Below are 21,351 nucleotides of genomic sequence, written 5' to 3' on the forward strand. Positions count from 1 at the left end.
CCTGTAGAAGGATAAAGCGGCTAGAGATAAGGAGGAGGAGGAGGAGGAGATTTCAAGTGTGACAATTTCAGTTTTCCTCTCAGTGAGCCATGCTTTACTGAATTACTTTTATTTGATTGTCAAAAGGTTGTCTTGTCAGAGATTTTCTTGACGAACAACATAAATGATGCAATGCAAACGCCTGCCAGCATGTCTCATCTCCTTATCTCTAGCCGCTTTATCCTGTTCTACAGGGTCGCAGGCAAGCTGGAGCCTATCCCAGCTGACTACAGGCGAAAGGCGGGGTACACGCTGGACAAGTCGCCAGGTCATCACAGAGCTGACACATAGACACAGACAACCATTCACACTCACACCTACGGTCAATTTAGAGTCACCAGTTAACCTAACCTGTATGTCTTTGGACTGTGGGGGAAACCGGAGCACCCAGAGGAAACCCATGCAGACACGGGGAGAACATGCAAACTCCACACAGAAAGGCCCTCGCCGGCCACAGGGCTCGAACCCTGACCTTCTTGCTGTGAGGCGACAGCACTAACCACTACACCACCGTGCCGCACCCTGCCAGCCTGTTTAAATCTCATTTATGAACTTGACCTTGGTGGTGTTGTTTTTTTAACCTTTCAAAAGTTTTGGGATTTCTTTAACTTTCATTTTCAGATTTCATTCTGTTCATGTCAAGGCAACCTGTCTCTCTTTCTCACCCAAACACAGCTCACAGCAAAAAAAGGAAGAAAAAAAAAAACCACAATAAATACGAGTAATAATAAAAAGTCACTCATATTGTACAGTACATGTAGTAATCTAAACTGAAAGTGATTAGTAAGAGATATGACTGAATATTCTGTGCTATTTGTGCTGACCTTAGTGACAAATGATGCAAATAGCCTTAAAAAGCTCTTTTAAATAAATTTCTATATTTATACTCTTTTACTTCTCTACTTGGGAGGCATGATGGTGTAGTGGTTAGCACTGTCGCCTCACAGTAAGAAGGTTCTGGGTTCGAGCCCAGTGGCCGACAGGGACCTTTCTGTGCGGAGTTTGCATGTTCTCCTTATGTCTGCGTGGGTTTTCTCCAGGTGCTCCGGTTTCCCCCACAGTCCAAAGACATGCAGTTAGGTGAGTGTGCAGAAAGGAACTACCGTAGCCACCTGACTGTTGCAATTCTGGCCAAGTCAATCAAACGCAGTGTTGTATAAAGTACTGGGAAATCACACTCAAGTAAAAGTATTGGTACCCTTCCAAAAAATGACTTTGGTAAAAGTCAAAGTCACTCACTGAAATGTTACTTGAGTTAAAGTCTTAAAGTATCTGACATTTCTTGCACTTAAGTATGACAAGTAATGCAAAAATAAATGTACTCAAGTAATGTAATTAAAAGTACACGTAAAAGTAAACAAGCAAAGGCAATCTGAATTTGTAATATTTTAAATATTTTGGTAAACTGAAGATAATTTGTCACCAATGGTTCATGACAAGCAATTACACTGCTGAAAATAGAGGTGCACATACAACCATTACAAACAAGAAAAAAATAAATTGGGAGAAAAATGAAGCTGCCTATCTGGCATCTGAAGATGGAGACCACAGTTTTGACACTTTTTTTCTCATTTTTTCCTTTGTTTTTTAAACTAAGAGAAAGTACTGAAAATTAGGCATACATCACACCATTAAGAAAAAAAAAACAAAAAGCTGCTACTGTTATTGCACTTTATAAACTATGGAGGTGTATACACGACCAATTGCTGTCATAATAATCAAAAGAAAAAAGTAATTTGGAGAAAACTGAAGCTTATCGGGCATCTGAAGAGGGTGACCACAGTTTGAAACCTTTTTTTGAAAAATAAAATAATACTGAAAATGAGGCGTACATCACACCATCAAGACAAAATATAAAACAAAAAAGAGCTGCGGCCAGGGGTGCTCTTCATCAGGTTCCTCTTCATTTGAAGCCGAAGTAGCTGCTGTCTCCGTCTCCTCTTCCATCAGGGCTGTTGATTGCGAAGCTAGCTTTCTGCTTACTGCATGAAGCCAACAGGTGTAGCCTATAGACCCCTTTCACTGACGTCACCCGAAACCAGAAGTAAACAGACCCTGCGCCATTTTGGAAGACCAACAAACTCGTGATTAGGGGGAAATAACAGCAGCGGTATGTGAACCCATGAGAATAAAGTGGAGTGGCAAACGACTTAAACAAACAAATCTGAGCTGTTTTATTTATGATTTATTGGCCCAACAGTAGACTTGAAAGAAACCTGTGTGAGACTTGGCAAAATACTGTGGATATAATGGATAAGTCTGTGCATGATCTGTGGACACTTTGACGTAAGCAAACGCAAGAAATTCAGATTTAAAACATGCTAAATTGGCCCCAAGTTGATAACTGGATGAGGAGCAAGCCTCCCAGACTTCTACAACTTAATAATAATAATTTAGGATGGTTTGGGGCTTGCTCGCTGCTGCCAGGTTGGTTGTTGAGTAGCCTGACTGGTTTTTTTTTTCTTGCGTGTGGTATCATTGTTGACGCGAGGTTGTTTTTTGAACATGCCAATGTGGACACAATTTCCCCTGATGAGTTATGACTTCAGACGCGATGCGTGTGTGGAGGTGTGGAGTCCGCGTGATATGTGCGTAAGATAGGCTTCTCATGTGTTTGGAGATCCGCGCTCCGAGACAAGCGCAAGCGCCCCCCCCAAGGGAAAAAAGGGACCCCCCGAAAATATCGGCATAGTTCGAACACTGAGTGTAGGCACTGGGTGTAAACAACAAATAGTTTACAATGTCTGGGCAGCAAACAGATAGCAGAATTGGTGTCCGGTCCTCCTTATGTTTCCATTCTCCCTTGCCCCGAGTCTTATCATATGGGTCAAACCCATCAATCACAGCCAGTTTCTCCACATACCGTGCCCTTTCTGCAGCTGGTAATGTACTCACATAACCAGAATTATCATCCATCGTGTCACTTTACTCTCGCTCGTACTTTGTTTTATATTGTGAGTGCATGTACTTGGTCTTCCAATATGGCGCCTAACAAAATCTCGCGGCGCGGTGACGTCATGTGAAAGGGGTCTATTGGTTGTCATGCGCAAGTGGTGAACAAGCCCAGGCACGTCCTGACTTCGTTGCAGTCAGTGGGGTTAAAACACGTTTTTTTTCCTTTCTTTTTTTGTAACGAGTAACTAAACGGCTCTTTGAAAATGTATCGGAGTAAAAGTATGCAATTAAGTTAAAAAATATAGTGAAGTAAAAGTGAAAGTTCTCAAAAATTTGAAAACTCAAGTAAAGTACAAAATCTCCTAAAATGTACTTAAGTACAGTAGTGAAGTATTTTTACTTCGTTACTATACAACACTGATCAAACGTGGTTCGCCTCAAGACCAGATTGGGTTCGGCAGTGATGACAACAACTTCTCTACTCCGTAGATACCATGATTTACTTTTGTCACTTCTCAGTACCATACAGCAACTCATTATTTATATTCACTTCGTGATCATTTAAAACAAAAGTTGTGAATTATAAAGACTTTTGCAGAATTGTAAAATATAGTGCTATGGGTGCATTACGTATTATGAATGTGATGATGATAGAAATTTCATTGCTGAGTATTTAATATGGGATTGGACCTTGGTAAACAAGAACTGAAATAGGAGTGAAGAGTGAAAAAAATATATAGAATATAAGAAGATAGAATTTTTATACAAGTTAGTTATGCTCGAGTAATTTGACTGGACAAGTGGCATTCCAAGAGTGCTGATATTTAGTACAACAGCATTTCACTGTTTGTAAATGTAGTCGAGCACTCTTGCACATGCAATATATGAATGTATGGAATTCATCATTACATTTGCATGGAATTGCCCAGCGTTCTCTCTGATTATCTTTGATGGCTTTAAGATGTAATGGTTTTAATTCATAAAAGCGGACAATGTAATACATTATGAATATCATTATATGAAAAAGCATGATTTTGCATTGAAAATATTCTGCAGTGGATAATAAGATTTAACCAAAAAGGGTCAGAAAAGATGAGCACAGTACCTACATGTGGCTCATAGTGTTTGAGCTCATTATTTTAGTTAGAAAATAATAAGTTAATAAAGTAGTGAAGTAAAATCTCATCTCATCTCATTATCTCTAGCCGCTTTATCCTGTTCTACAGGGTCACAGGCAAGCTGGAGCCTATCCCAGCTGACTATGGACGAAAGGCAGGGTACACCCTGGACAAGTCGCCAGGTCATCACAGGGCTGACACATAGACACAGACAATCATTCACACTCACATTCACACCTACGGTCAATTCAGAGCCACCAATTAGCCTAACCTGCATGTCTTTGGACTGTGGGGGAAACCGGAGCACCTGGAGGAAACCCACACAGACACGGGGAGAACATGCAAACTCCACACAGAAAGGCCCCCATCAGCCACTAGGCTCGAACCCAGAACCTTCTTGCTGTGAGGCAAAAGTGCTAGCCACTATGCCATCGTGCCACACACTGTATATGATGTAATATTTAATGTAAGTAACACTATCACAGAGCTATTGTTTCTCAAAGACTTCCCAATAGATTGGCAGCACTGGTTCTGAATGACCAAGAACCCTGTGGTTATCTGGTGTTCACAGAACCAGTTAAACATGTAAATAGTGTTCTGTTTTACCATTTATAACCACCAGGGGCTGTGCAAAAAAGAGGGATAATTTATATGACATGGAAGTAAAACATCTTAAGGCTGACTGTAAGGGTGTTTATTAGCACCCTGGTATAATGATGACACTTGCACTTTAAAACAGACCATTCGAAAGTTGGAACATAAATGGCATCAAACAAAATTGGTAGTGTTCAAATTAACATGGAAGGAGAACTTCCTGAAGTATAGAAAAGCTCTTAGTGCTGCTAGATCAACATATCTCTCCTCCCTAATAGAAGATAAAAAAAAATAATCCTAGATTCCTATTTAATACTGTAGCAAAATTAACCAGGAATAAATCCACTATAGACACATGCACACCTGAAGTATGTAGTAGCAACGACTTCATGATTTTTTTTAATGACAAAATTGAGAATAGCTGACAAAAATTTCAAACTACTAATTTAAGGTCAGACAATGTAAGTGACCCTGTAGTTAACAATATAACTATCAGATCAGCAATTAGAATGTTTTACTCCCCGTAGAGAAACTGAATTACTTTCATTAATCTCGGCATCAAAAGCCTCAACTTGTGTACTAGATCCCTTACCTACACGTCTATTCAAACAGATAATACCTGAAGTAATTGAACCGCTTCTAAAAATAATTAATTCTTCTCTTAGGATTGGCTATGTACCCAAATCCTTTAAACTAGCAGTTATCAAACCCCTGATTAAAAAACCCGACCTTGATCCCTGTCAGCTGCCCAATTATCGGCCAGTATCAAACCTCCCCCTTATCTCCAAGAACCTTGAAAAAGCTGTGGCACAGCAGTTATGCTTATATTTACATAGGAATAACATCCATGAAATGTATCAGTCAGGATTTAGACCTCATCATAGCACAGAGACAGCTCTGGTTAAAGTAGTAAACGACCTACTGTTGGCGTCTGATCAGGGCTGTGTCTCACTGCTTGTGCTGCTTGACCTTAGTGCAGCATTTGATACCATTGATCATTCCATTCTTCTGGATAGACTAAAAAACGTGGGAGTTAAGGAAATGGCCCTCTCCTGGCTCAGCTCTTATTTAACTGATCGCTATCAGTATGTTGATGTAAATGGTGATTTTTCTAGACATACTGAGGTAAAGTTTGGTGTTCCACGAGGTTCTGTCTTGGGTCCACTGCTTTTTTCTTTATATATGTTACCTCTGGGTGATATTATTTGTAAACGTTGTATTAGTTTCCACTGTTATGGTGATGACACACAGTTGTATGTTTCTGCAAAACCTGATGAGACACACCAGCTTAATAGAATTGAGGAATGTGTAAAGGACATTAGACACTGGATGCTTATTAACTTCCTTCTGCTTAACTCTGACAAGACTGAAGTACTTGTACTAGGACCACATACAGCTAGAAGTAAGTTTTCTGATTACACAGTAACTCTGGATGGCCTTTCTGTTTCTTCACGTGCAGCAGTAAAAGACCTCGGAGTGATTATTGACCCCAGTCTTTCATCCGAAACTCACATTGATAACATCACCCGGATAGCTTTCTTTCATCTCAGAAATATTGCTAAGATAAGAAATTTAATGTCACTACATGACGCGGAAAAACTAGTTCATGCTTTCGTTACCTCCAGGTTGGATTATTGTAATGCCTTACTGTCTGGATGTTCCAATAAGTGCATAAACAAGCTCCAGTTAGTTCAAAATGCAGCAGCAAGAGTCCTTACTAGAACTAGAAAATATGACCACATCACCCCTGTCTTATCCACACTACATTGGCTCCCAATCAAATTTCATATTGATTATAAAATACTACTATTGACCTTTAAAGCACTGAATGGTCTCGCACCACAGTACCTGAGTGAACTTCTGGTCCTTTATGACCCGCCACACCTACTTAGATCAACAGGTGCAGGCTATCTGCTGGTACCTCGTATAGTGAAGGCTACATGAAAGGGCAGAGCCTTTTCTTACAAAGCCCCACAGCTTTGTAAGAAAAGGCTCTGCCTTTCTTACAGCCTTCCAAGTAATGTTTGGGAATCAGACACAGTCTCAGCGTTTAAGTCTAGGCTGAAAACATATCTATTTAGTCAAGCCTTTTGTTAATGGTGTTTATGAGGTAAAGGTGTAGATCTGGAGGGTCCTCAGACATAGAGTGTTTTGGTAAACTGGGATGTATGGATGCTGTCAGTCCCCCACTTGCTTGCTCACTCGAGTTTGTTGACGGTGTAGTGGCTGGCTGCTTTGTGTCCCGGGGCTCCCTCATGCCTGTGTTACCTTCTGGCTCTCCCCTTTTAGTTATGCTGTCATAGTTAGTTTTACTGGAGTCCCTGCTTGTACTCAGTGCAATATGTATACTGTTCCTACTTATTCAGGTGACATTGGGCATACCTAACAACCTGTGTTTTCTCCCCCCCCCCCCCCCCCCCCAATCTGTCCCTCTGAGTTACATGTCGGTCCTGGGATCGAGATGCTGACCTCTTCTGCTCCTCGGACTTGCCTGATCCATCCTGGTGCCCTGTGTCTGGTTGGAGCCTCATCACATCGCTCCTGTGGAGGACGGCCCCATGTGGACAGTTGAAAGTCACACCTGGAGGATGCTCTGGACTCTTACAGTAATGCTTTTATGGCTGAGGACTACAGTTGACTTGCTAACTTTAGGACTGCAGTTGTCATGAACAGTTTTGCACTCAAGTTTCCATCAATGAAGAGTTTATAACATCAGTGAAACTGACTTTATGTTAAAACTGTTAATGTTATAGTCATGTTGTCTGTTGTTGCCCAAATGAGGATGGGTTCCCTTTTGAGTCTGGTTCCTCTCAAGGTTTCTTCCTCATGTCGTCTGAGGGAGTTTTTCCTTGCCACCGTCGCCACAGGCTTGCTCATTGGGGATAGATTAGGGATAAAATTAGCTCATGTTTTAAGTCGTTCAAATTCTGTAAAGCTGCTTTGCAACAATGTTTATTGTTAAAAGTGCTATACAAATAAACTTGACTTGACTTGTTTGGAATGACCACTGAACTCACAACACCAGGAGAGCCAATGTTGAGAGACTGGGGAAGGTATACATTGATATCCAGGTAGCAGGAGCACAGGCTTCCCGGAGTAGCACACTTTTAAATGTTAGCTGCAGGAAGGTACCAGTCCTCAGTGACATGTCACAGTGGGCCTGGGTGCTCTTTTCACCTATAGGCCATGATGATGACATGCATCATCCCATGGCCAGATCTATGTTTATACAGTGGATCTTTTTGTGTCCTGTCTCTGTGACAGATGAACAGCTGGTCTGAGGATCAAATAACCACTGTTCAGTCATAATAGCATGCATACTGGACACTGCATGGAATACTCTGTAGGTTTGTCTTAATGGATTGCTGCAAAGTCAGTTGACTGACTACAAAACTGGGTATAGACACAAGGTCACACAAAAGTAATCTCGTAACCAAATCATGCAAGGTTAGTATATTGCCAAAACCTATTTTAGATCAGCATCCTGCATGTGCTCATAAAGAGAGGCCTTCAGGGATTCCAGCACAACCGGGGATCCCACACCGGACTATTGGCACATCCTTGGGGATGAAAGCACCTTGTTCCTTTCAGAATGTTTATCATACATTGAGACCCCTGCAGATGTGATCCACCATATTGTAACATACTCTGGTGGCCACCATATACACATTTGGTGTGGATGGAGACTTGTCTGTACAGTAGATAGCCATAGACCAAAGTACCTTATACAAGCAGGCTGTCTGTATCCTTCAGGAAGAACCACAAAAGGTTTACTTGGCAACAACAAAGGAATTCACTTGCACCTTGCCAATATGCCCCAACAGTATGTACACTGCACCACTGTGCAGTTCCAGTAGTTGAGTTGCTCTCAGTGAGACTAACCATCAGAGGAGAGTTCATGCAAGGTGGAGAGAATCATTTGAGCTTGTCCTACCTTAGTGATTAAGGTATGTGACTGTCACCACACTGCCCCATGTACCAATACATGGCAATTTCTCAGAACAAGTAAGAGGACCCTGAAGGCCAATTAGACCACCCTCAGTTCCAGCTGATGAGAGAGGCCATCTCTCCAATGGGGCACTACTCCCAAGTGGACCTCTTTCATGAGAAAGATTTTGTGTCTGCTGTGAGTTAGCGCATGTGCTTTCCTCGATCATACAAAGGTCCATCTGACTGTTGTGTTTAGGGTCTAGCTACAAGCTGATACATTGCAGAGACAGAAAGTATCACATTTTCAGTTAATCTAACTTCACACTAATTCATTTTCTGGTCTCTTTCAGTGCTTGGGAGCTCTTGCTGTTTTCAGCTTCAGACTGTAATGTGTGTCAGGAGGTTGAACATGTCCTCAATGGCCTGCTTCATGGTGGGGGTACATAGGAGCCAATCTGCTGTGAGTTAGCACATGTGCTTTCCTCAATCATACAAGGGTCCATCTGACTGTTGTGTTTAGGGTCTAGCTACAAGCTGATACATTGCAGTATCCAATCATGGCAGTATCCAATACTCATCAGAGGTGACAATTCTGATTGTATACTCGAGAACATCCATGGCTTCAGAACAACTCCAATGGGAAAAATGTTGAAGTGTTTGTCCTTGGAAGGCAACCTGTAAAACCATATGTGCCCTGGGGCTACAGGAATGTGAAAATATACATTGCACAGATCCAGTAACATGAACAATTCCATTTGAAAGCCTTAGCTAATGCAAAGGAAGGGCTTTTAGGAACCAGTTCAAAACTGCAATCAGATGGAATCACTGGCTTACTCATCTTCATATCCTGGTAGATATCATGAAAAATACATGTTCAAGCAAAAAACTATCTGACTGTCCTCGGCTCTGTAATTAGGCACTAAAAATTTCAAGATAGTCTGGCTATACTAACTATATTAATTATAAAATTAATATGAAAATACTTTGTAAGGAGGTGGGCCTCCTTCCCAGTGTGAATTATTTTGTATGCTAGACGAAGAAGAAATTAGATGTTTGCAATATCTAGCTGTCGGTGTTGTTTGCTGGAATGTTGCTTACAAAAGCACTGCTGTGATTGCAGACATTTGATCTCGCTGCACATCTAGCTAATTCAACATTCCAGATCAGTTTTCTTTGGAGAGGCTTTGGAAGGCAGTTTGGAGGGCATGGGATTGAAGGGAACATTACACTCAGGCTGTGGAAGTTAGCAAGTGTATCCTGGAGCGTGGGGTGGGGATACACCCCAAGGGGAGTGGGGAAGGTAATATGTAAAAAAAATTAAAATTCCGCTCACAATTATTTTGATTGGTGGATTCCCGAAAGTATTTTCATTGGATATAGCAATTCCTGTATCAGAATAACATATATTAGTACAAATACACAGGTGATTATTGAAGACTGCGTGCATTGATTGGTCGAGAGATTCAGACTATTTCTCAATAATCACCTCGAGCGATTCGGCAAAATGACAGCCAATCACTTTGTCACCAGAAGTGAGGAAGAGTTACAAATTATGAAAGAAGATGCTGTTCCTAAAAGCACTAGAAGTGCTACGAAGTTTGGTCTAACACTATTCAAAGGTGAGGTGGAATTGTGATTTAGTTTATCTATTTCAAAACAAAGTATTTTATGTGAGTCACCATAGATAAGTGACACAAGTCTGCACTGCACCGTTATTACATTTGCATGCTGCTTTTGAAGTTTGAAATAAATTATTTTTTATACACTTTTTAAAAAAAATTTAAATAATTACCTGTGTATTTATACTAAAACAATTATCCGTCTCAGGCTCAGTGAATATCGGTGAATAATAACCTCGACTTTGTCTTGGTTATTATTCACCGATATTCACTTCGCCTTCGGGGAATAATTGTTAAGTAATATGAAATAAGAACGCGATCATGGATCCAACACATGGTTATAAGGGACTCCTGGTCCCTCATTTTGCATATTCTATAACAAAATATTTTGTTTAACATTTCTTATAACAAAATACATTAAGATCTAGATCTTCACTGAAGATTGTGTAATTAGTTCATTTATAATTATTCACTTGGCAGATTCTTTTATCTAAAGCGACCATTTAAATAGAATTCAATCCAAGAGCCTTCCAAGTTTGAATTCGCCACCTTTCAACTAAAACTGCTCCAATCTCCATATAATGCTTTCATAACATGCTTCAACGATCAGTACTGAGGCATTTTTATGGTAAGGAACATATCCTGATTTGAAATTATACATATTCTTTACATGTGTGCAGTACTTTTTTCTTTGAAAGAAGCTGAGGTACATAGTACACCATATACACTATGGTACACCAATCTTGGAAAAGACAGCCAGGTAGTGCTGTAATTCAAAGTGGCAAAACCTTCACTGCTGAGTCCTAATAGTACCCATTTGTTTTCATGTGATAAATGTTTGTTGATCTGTGACAAATTTGTGTCTCAATTATTTTCAAAAGAAGGGAGGTTCTTTCATACTTTGGCAAAAAAAAAAAAAAAGACAACCAAAGTGAATTCAGTGGGGGTTTGCAGCGGACCAAGCCTTAAAGAAGAATGACTAATGCCATCAACTCAAAGCCAATGATAATATCACTCGATGCAACTTCTGCACCCATGCACACATGATATAAAATAGGTACCCTATGGGTACATGTGGCTACTGCTTATAAATAAAATTTTTCTGATACCATGTCCATACAGTAAATATAGCATATACACGTTATCAATTATACTCACCTCATCTCTTGCAAGCATCACCAAGCTGTGAGTAGCATCAAGGCTTGTAGTATTTTGGTTACCAATTTTGTATACTGTGTTTTGTTCAAAATACAGTGCTGTGAACTATATCTATTTTCAAAATAGTAAGAAAGCACTTGTTCATGAATTGTCTTAGAAGCAATATTTAGTACTAATGAGCACATTTTGTTTCACAAGTGTAGTGTAATGACTCTAAAATTAAAAATTAAAAAATTAAAGTGAATAGCAGAAGTTTGGTATCAGCTTTTCAATATATCTGCCAAAAAGCTAAAAAAAAAAAAAACTTACAAAACCTTTCATTTAACCTTTCAGAAGGACCAAACAAAAGCTGGGATAATCAAAAGGTAAATTTTCTTAAAATAAACACCACTTACTTGATATCGAATCAGTAGCCTTGGCGAACCACAAGGTGAATTTCGTTTATCTTTTTATCTTTCAATTATCTTCTAATACTACGAAGTTATAACGAGGTTTCTCTTATTTCGTTTCTGGTCTGATTGGTTCCGAAGTTTATCAAGAAGTAGAACGGGTAATCGAACTTGATCAGGATAAGTTATGATTGGTTATGAAGTTTTGTTATTGTTACACTCATTCTTACATTCTTATATTCGTTCTTGTGTACCTTTCATAACGCGAGATCAACTGTTCGTATCACAAGATCACGATTCGTCGTTCTGGTGACTGTAATGCGTATGCGCATGTGCAGTGTGCTATTGTTACACTCATTCTTACATTCTTAAAACACGATGACATAGTGGCTACTGCCTCGCTTCACCTCTATGAGGCAGTAGCCACAATAAAGCAACACCCTATGCAATAAATGGGAACATTCATTATTGCCTAATTGGATGGCAATTCATGAACATCAAAGAACACCAGGTGCTCTTCAGTCAACAGCCAGGGCCATGGACACTAATCAGGACATATCAGGTCAGGCACAAGTTAGCCCCCTCCACTGCAATGCAAACAGTCTCTCCAGACTACATGCTCCATAGTCAGAGCTTGACACTAAAGGCAGGTAGAGGAACAGCAAACTGTCAACAGTACCAACACTAATCTGTCAAAGGCCATGCCATGAAATCCCACTTCAGTACCACAGTTGTGGATCCCCACAGGAGATCTGAACTGAAATCCAAGAACAGTGCTGGGCTCCTGTATTTGGTTTACCATCAAACACAGAGGTACAGGGGTTATAGCCTGAGTATGTATGTTTAGCAAACAGTCCTATCTCCTTTAAAAGAATTTACATAAATCCTAATAAACTCACCCAATAACTTGGGAACTTAGCCATTATTAGTAGGTTCAACCACTGCTTCTCCACAGCAATGTAACATCGTAAATACTGTACGCCTATTTTACTCGAACAGTACAGGTGACCAAAGGTGGGAATACTAGCAGATGAAAACAGGTTACCTTCTCATCATCTTCAGTAAACAGTGCACCGCTAGGACTCTTGTTGATGGCCTGTGCCACTCCTATGATCTCTCCATCACTGTTCCGGATGGGCATGCACAGCAGTGACTTGGTCTTATAACCCGTCAACTTATCAATCTCATCACTGAAACGATGGTCCTATGGAGGGAGAAAACATTACAGTATAATACTTTGTGATACAATTATTATTCAATGATATTATTAAGAATTATTCAGTAGCTACTATGAACACCTTAGTGAGTCTAGACCCTCCAAACAGATCCTGGGAGGTTCAGGGGTTAAATGACATGGCAACTTGAGGTGAATTCAGGTATATTGGGACATTAAGTAAAGTGGGACAGTTTAACTTGGAAGCCATTGGAAGCCACAAATTATGTTACTAAGCCCTTGTGGAACTGTTTGCTAAAATAAAATCCATGTCAAAGTAAACGGCTTGTTTTCGCCATCGATAGGCTCATTATTATAAATGTCGGACAATATGGAAAGGATACCTAAAGAGATACACCTGTGTATGTTCACCTCAATAACTGTAAAGAAACTGTAGAAAATGTTTTCTGATATTTATAAAAGGGATTCCTTCCATGTTGTCAGACACTCAATCATATTGTAGTAATCAGCTAAGTATTCAGGCATTACTTTGGAAATAAACTGCATGACATCTCCATTTGTAAACATCAGAAAATATCACCTGTGTGATAATCGACTACAGACACTGCATGGGGTACTGTGTCAGAGTCCAGAAGAAGAGAAAGGTAAAACAATGACTGTAAAAACCGTCATTTTCTACAGTTTCTTTACAGTTATTGAGGTAAACAGACACAGTTGTATCTCTGTAAGGATACTTTCCATGTTGTCAGACATTTATAATAACATTATGAGCCTGTCAGTAGTGAAATCAAGTGGTTTACTTTGATGGGGATGATTGCGCTGTATTATTATTATTATTATTATTATTATTATTATTATTATTATTATTATTTATATAGTGCTATATATGTACACTCTTTAGCACTTTACAATTCAAAAAAAATGCAAACAAACAATAATTATCTTTCAAGTCTAAAATCACTACAGAAAAAAAATTTAATCATTAAAACAAGTCAGAATCTAAGAAGCATAAGCTGATTTAAATAGAAAGGTTTTCAACTGTTTCTTGAAATTGTTAATGTATGAGTGGCACAGTGGTGTAGTGGTTAGCGCTGTCGCCTCACAGCAAGAAGGTCCGGGTTCGAGCCCCATGGCCAGCGAGGGCCTTTCTGTGCAGAGTTTGCATGTTCTCCCCGTGTCTGCGTGGGTTTCCTCTGGGTGCTCCGGTTTCCCCCACAGTCCAAAGACTTGCAGATTAGGTTAACTGGTGACACTAAATTGACCGTGAGTGTGAATGGTTGTCTGTGTCTATGTGTCAGCCCTGTGATGACCTGGCGACTTGTGCAGGATGTACCCAGCCTTTCGCCCGTAGTCAGCTGGGATAGGCTCCAGCTTGCCTGCGACCCTGTAGAACAGGATAAAGCGGCTACAGATAATGAGATGAATTTTTAATGTTTACACATGACTTAAATTCTCTCGGCAAGGTATTCCATAACTTGGGACCTGCGTATAGAATTACATTGTATAACTGTTTTGCGGTTGCCAGTTACAGCATTCTAACTCAATACTCAAGCAATTTCAATTATTTTTGTCTCTAGTAAATATTTGGACCCAACAAGATGGAAAAATAGAGCCCAGGTTAAAAAAATCCCTAAGTTTTCCTTTAAATCATATGGCATAATATAAGCGGGTCTGTCTGCCATCAAACATAAAGTTGACCCCAAAAATCCTGAAGTAGAGAAAATGACATATGCTTTGACTATTTTTTATAAGGTTAACATTCATGATTTATGTATTGTATATATTTATAAAGCAATAATCAGTACATAAAGACAAACTGAAGGGCTTATTTCCAAACCCTGTTAAATCCATTTTCATTCCAAAACTTATCATTTTTTGGAAATAAGCCCTTCAATTAAGCATAAAGTTAGTTCAAGTCATGAACAGACATTTATACATCCATCCATTATCTATAACCGCTTATCCTGTGTAGGGTCGTGGGCAAGCTGGAGTCTATCCCAGCTGGGTGAGAGGCGGGGTACACCCTGGACAAGTCACCAGGTCATCGCAGGGCTGACAAACAACCATTCACACTCACATTCACACCCACAGTCAATTTAGAGCCACCAATTAGCCTAACCTGCATGTCTTTGGACTGTGGGGGAAACCGGAGCACCCGGAGGAAACCCACACAAACACGGGGAGAACATGCAAACTCCACACAGAAAGGCCCTCGCCGGTCGCTGAGCTGGAACCCAGAACCTTCTTGCTGTAAGGCGACAGTTCTAACCACTACACCACTGTGCGACCCAACATTTACACATAACTGAATTTATTTCAACATGTCCCAAATTACCAAACATGTTATTAAGAAATTGTTTGCAATCAGTCTTGACAAAGCCATGGTTTCTTAGATTAGGATTATAAACATGTTTCCTTCACTATTTGCTTTATTAATGACAAGAAAGATTTAGAAATTTGGAAATTCAAAAACCAAATCCAAATTATCATTCACTATTGGGATACTTTTCATTTTGTGAGCTGCAATCTTTTGTGAGTTTCCACCAACAGAGACAGAAGATTTTTACTAAATCTATCAAAACATGTTAAGGATTATTGGATGCAAATGGAATACTCATTTACTAGAATACAGTATGCTACTTTACAGGACCTCTATGCAATCTGTGTCAGTGATAGACTTATTCATGATAATTGCATCATACTGTCGATGACTATATTTCTCAAGTTATTTCATTCACATCTGATATGATTGATAAGTGATGCTTTGTTATGAAATGAAAATTGTCTTAGAAGCTGCCTTACAGGACTAAATATCTCGACTCTCTACATCTTAAGGCTTTCCCAACTTCAGCTGCTGCTTTTGATGACTATCTGTTGCTTGTTCCATAGTCAATAAATTTTTTGTCTTGTTTTACTTACAGTATAGTCCTATAGCTATAAGAACCAGTAGTCAGTGGAAACTCTCAACTCTTTCATAATTTTTTCATTTCAAAGGCTTGTTAGTGAAGATGAGTGAAGACTGACAGACCAATTAACTTGAGTCGAGGACAGGACAGATCCTATGGAGAAATGAAGAGAGGGCTTTTTTTAGGGAAGCTAATCAATTCAGTAATCTATAGCTTCAGTCAGCTCATTATTTAACAGATCTCATGTAGGGAGTTAATGATCAGATTCTGGTAATGGGTTACTACATGTCATGACTGAGAATAAAACCATTCAGATCAAGCAAAGTAGGTAATGGCTTAATCTCTAAATAAAACGATCCTTTTTTTTTCATGAGCTGTTAGTCTTTCGCACCTGATACGCGTTGGGGATAAAACAGTCTCTCCATGCTCAGCAATATAACCTATAATCCCTTTCCTCCGTGGAACCTGGACTTCATCTGAGACCCCGTCCACACGTAGCCGGGTATCTGCTAAATCGAAGATATTTTTCTACGTTTTGGCCTGTCATCCACATGAAAACACATCAAAAACGAATATTTAAAAAAACTCCGGGCAAAGTGAAGATTTTTGAAAACTCCGTGTATGCCTTTTCATGTAGACAGAGATAACCGGAGTTTTGCATTTTAGAATGTCACAATCTGCGCCAAAAAAATGACAACAAATCTGCCCTGACGTCAAACGTGCGACCTTTGTTTACTGCAGAAGCCAGATTAAGCATGGACAAAGAGTAATGGATCGGAGTAGTGCCTTAAAAGCGTTAATTATTGTGCAGGTGCTATTTACATGTTTAATTTTAGAAGCTCAACTACTGCTGATGTGATTAGGGGGTAGGATTTGGGGAAATAATCCCATCTACAGGTTTGGAATGCTTATGAATGTGATTGAAAACGCAGATGTTCGGTTATGTGTGGAAGGGAATTTTTTCGAAGACGAGGTGGTGTGGATAAAACATTTTTATAAACGGAGGGGGGGAAAATGTTCGGTTTTAAAAATACCCGGCTACGTGTGTACATGGCCTGAGAGTTGCTGAGGGATAGCAGAACAGTGGTCCCGGCATGCATGTCAAAAAATTTGGAAACCAGAGTTTTTTTATTGGCAGTGCCTTCCACTCGGAAGAGTGAGCAGCGTTCCTGACTATATTTCTCAAGTTATTTCATTCACATCTGATATGATTGATTGATAAAAGTGATGCTTTGTTATGAAATGAAAGTTGTCTTAGAAGCTGCCTTACAGGACTAAATATCTCGACTCTCTACATCTTAAGGCTTTCCCAACTTCAGCTGCTGCTTTCGATGACTATCTGTTGCTTGTTTCATAGTCAAGAAATTTTTTGTCTTGTTTTACTTATAGTCCTATAGCTATAAGAACCAGTAGTCAGTGGAAACTCTCAACTCTTTCATAATTTCTCATTTCAAAGGTTTGTTAGAGAAGGTGAGTGAAGACTGACAGACCAATTAACTTGAGTCGAGGACAGGACAGGACAGGACAGATCATATGGAGAAATGAAGAGAGGGCTTTTTTAAATTTAGGGAAGCTAATCAATTCAGTAATCTATAGCTTCAGTCAGCTCATTATTTAACAGCTCTCATGTAGGGAGTTAATGATCAGAATGGGTTACTACATGTCATGACTGAGAATAAAACTCTTCAGATCATCCATCCATCCATCATCTGTAGCAGCTTATCCTGTCCTACAGGGTCGCAGGCAAGCTGGAGCCTATCCCAGCTGACTATGGGCGAGAGGCGGGGTACACCCTGGACAAGTCACCAGGTCACTGCAGGGCTGACACATAGAGACAAACAACCATTCACACTCACATAGGTCAATTTGGAGCCCCCAATTAGCCTAACCTGCATGTCTTTGGACTGTGGGGGAAACCGGAGCACCCAGAGGAAACCCTCGCAGACACGGGGAGAACATGCAAACTCCACACAGAAAGACCCTTGTTGGCGGCTGGGCTCGAACCCGGACCTTCTTGCTGTGAGGTGACAGCGCTAACCACTACACCACCGTGCCACCCCTTCAGATCATTCCTAAGCAAAGTAGATAATGACCTAATCTCTAAATAAAACCATCCATCCATCCATTATCTGTAGCCACTTATCCTGTTCTACAGGGTCGCAGGCAAGCTGGAGTCTATCCCAGCTGACTATGGGCGTGAGGCGGGGTACACCCTGGACAAGTCGCCAGGCTGACACAGAGACAAACAACCATTCACACTCACATTCACACCTACGGTCAATTTAGAGTCACCAATTAGCCTAACCTGCATGTCTCTGGACTGTGGGGGAAACCGGAGCACCTGGAGGAAACAGACACAGGGAGAACATGCAAACTCCGCACAGAAAGACCCTCGTCGGCCGCTGGGCTCGAACCCAGGACCTTTTTGCTGTGAGGTGACAGTGCTAACCAATACACCACCGTGCCACCCCTTCAGATCATTCCTAAGCAAAGTAGATAATGACCTAATCTCTAAATAAAACCATCCATCCATCCATCCATTGTCTGTAGCCACTTATCCTGTTCTACAGGGTCGCAGGCAAGTTGGAGCCTATCCCAGCTGACTATGGGCGTGAGGCGGGGTACACCCTGGACAAGTCGCCAGGCTGACACAGAGACAAACAACCATTCACACTCACATTCACACCTACGGTCAATTTAGAGTCACCAATTAGCCTAACCTGCATGTCTCTGGACTGTAGGGGAAACCGGAGCACCTGGAGGAAACAGACACAGGGAGAACATGAAAACTCTACACAGAAAGACCCTCGTCGGCTGCCGTGCTCGAACCCAGGACCTTCTTGCTGTAAGGCGACAGTGCTAACCAATACACCACCGTGCCGCCCCTTCAGATCATTCCTAAGCAAAGTAGATAATGACCTAACCTCTAAATAAAACCATCCATCCATCGATCCATTGTCTGTAGCCACTTATCCTGTTCTACAGGGTCGCAGGCAAGTTGGAGCCTATCCCAGCTGACTATGGGCGAGAGGCGGGGTACACCCTGGACAAGTCACCAGGCTGACACAGAGACAAACAACCATTCACACTCACATTCACACCTACGGTCAATTTAGAGTCACCAATTAGCATAACCTGCATGTCTTTGGACTGTGGGGGAAACCGGAGCACCCGGAGGAAACAGACACAGGGAGAACATGCAAACTCTACACAGAAAGACCCTCGTCGGCTGCCGTGCTCGAACCCAGGACCTTCTTGCTGTAAGGCGACAGTGCTAACCAATACACCACCGTGCTGCCCCTTCAGATCATTCCCAAGCAAAGTAGGTAATGACCTAATCTCTAAATAAAACTATTCTTTTATTTTTCATTCTTTCGCACCTGATACGCATCGGGGATGTTAACAGTCTCTCCATGCTCAGCAACATAACCTATAATCCCTTTCCCCCATGGAACCTGGACTTCATCTGAGTTGCTGAAGGATGGCAGGACAGTGGTCCCAGCGTGCACGTCAAAAAATTTGGAAACCAGAGTTTTTTTATTCGCAGTGCCTTCCACTAGGAAGAGTGAGCATCGATCCGCATCGACCATGATGCATACAAACACCAGGATCTTGTAGCTCAGGCTGGTTAAATCCAGGTCATTGGAAATGTCTTTGACCAGCTCCAGGAAGAACTCGCGCTCGTTGTGCTCTTTGAGGTAATATTTAAAGTCCACGGCGGTGGACGGATACTGTGGGATGTTGACTCGGGACTCGAGCAGAGCGGACAGGATGTGTGCTGTGGTCGGGGGTAAGGAGCTGGCTTTCCTCAGCAAAGCGCGTCTCCGCATGCTGCTCAGCGGCTCCTGAGCTCGGGAGTTCACGTGCTCGTCGTACGTCCGGTTCGCGTTGACGGCTTTGGAGCGAGCGAAAGTTTTGCGCAGCTCTTTGTGCGATGCTCTCCGCTGCAGCCCGTCTCCTTTACTCGCCCAGCTGTCCTTACACACATGCGATTTCTCCGGGTCCGTCGTGGCAATTTTATATGCTTGGTGCGTTTTGAGCCATTTTTCTACCATACTGTATTTCCCTTTTCTGTTCAGATAGTCCTCAAACAACTCAGGGTGGTTATCCAGGAAAGTTTCAACATCCGAAAACACCATATTAGGCACCGCCATTGTTTATCACTTTACAGAATAAACTGCCAATTTGGAGGAAGTGTTCGATACGCAAAAGAATTCAAGCTCGGTTTCTGCTGGAAGCAGACTAATAAAGCCCATGCATGCAACTTCAGCATCCGTTTTGGTCCAGGTGATTCTGACCTGCCATGAAGTCCGCTTTCACTTCTCGCTTCCTGAACATCTCCACACAGTGTGGGACACGCCGAGGTTCCGGCTCCATGCTTGTGAGCGGACGCGCCAGAGAGAGCATCCTCTCGAATAACTTGAGCTTCCGCCTCATTGTGAACCGGAGCGCAGCATCAGCACCAGCGCGCTGAGCGAGCAGCAGAGCGTGTCGTAGATCCGCCAGTGACGTCAGATGATGCGCTCCTTTATGTCCAACCCACGTCACATCCACGTATTCCATGTCAGAAACGCTCTCAGCAATGTTAATTAGGAAATAATGATTTGTTTCTTTAGGCTACTGCAGATTCAGAACAAGACATGTGGAGGGTTTTTTTTTCAACTGATATCACAGTGCTCTCAAATCAGATTTTAATTCCTCCCGACATGTACATGGAATTTTTCTTTCTTTCAACAACTATCTAGTGCTAATGTAGATAAAGGACTATGCATGGTGGTGAAAAAAAAATAAGAAAAAAGTTATCATTACCAAGCATGATTGACAGATCATTAGATGGATAGTTTAAGACACTCCCTTATTGTGAAATATAATACGCCTCAATTATCATCCATCCATTATCCTGTACAGGGTCGCAGGCAAGCTGGAGCCTATCCCAGCTGACTATGGGTGAGAGAGGTGGGGTACAGATCATCGCAGGGCTGACACACAGAGACAAACAACCATTCACACTCACATAGGTCCATTTGGAGCCACCAATTAGCCTAACCTGCATGTCTTTGGACTGTGGGGGAAACCGGAGCACCCGGAGGAAAGCACACGGGGAGAACATGCAAACTCCACACAGAAAGGCCCTCATCAGACATTGGGCTCGAACCCAGGACCTTCTTGCTGTGAGGCGACAGTGCTAACCACTACACCACCGTGCCGCCCTCTCAATTATCATATTAAAATCTATTATATTAAGGCATACCTTAGAAAACAAATAATGGTTCTACCACAGTTTCAAGAAATCGCGCCCTCCAGTGGTTATGGCAGGTATTGCAGTTTAGTGATAGGATACAGGGCGCAAATAAACGAGCAAATGGGTGGCTGTATCACACTGTATGTCAGTTTACAGCAAAAACATCTTCGAATTTGTGGGAAGGTTTGAAATTTTTGAAAATTGTTCTTCACCATATGTTTCCATACAATTTCACAGAGCGTGAGCAAATTTTCTTCAGATGAATGGCCAAAAGTCATGATCCAGAT

At 41.3% G+C, this 21,351-nt stretch overlaps 1 protein-coding gene across 1 annotated transcript in view; it reads right to left on the reverse strand.

Moving 5' to 3' along the window:
- pde11a (phosphodiesterase 11a) overlaps nt 1–19,976 on the reverse strand; it is a 144,599-nt gene extending 124,623 nt beyond the window's left edge. Inside the window, exons 1-2 of the mRNA XM_060930569.1 lie at nt 19,203–19,976; nt 12,788–12,946 (exon numbers count right to left, since the gene is read on the reverse strand). Of these exons, the coding sequence (XP_060786552.1) occupies nt 12,788–12,946; nt 19,203–19,976 (933 nt within the window). The remainder of the gene's footprint in view (nt 1–12,787; nt 12,947–19,202) is intronic.
- Between the last annotated feature and the right edge of the window lie 1,375 nt (nt 19,977–21,351).

Source organism: Neoarius graeffei, chromosome 9 (assembly GCF_027579695.1).
Source record: "Neoarius graeffei isolate fNeoGra1 chromosome 9, fNeoGra1.pri, whole genome shotgun sequence".
In the NCBI taxonomy this organism is placed as follows: Eukaryota; Metazoa; Chordata; class Actinopteri; order Siluriformes; family Ariidae; genus Neoarius; species Neoarius graeffei.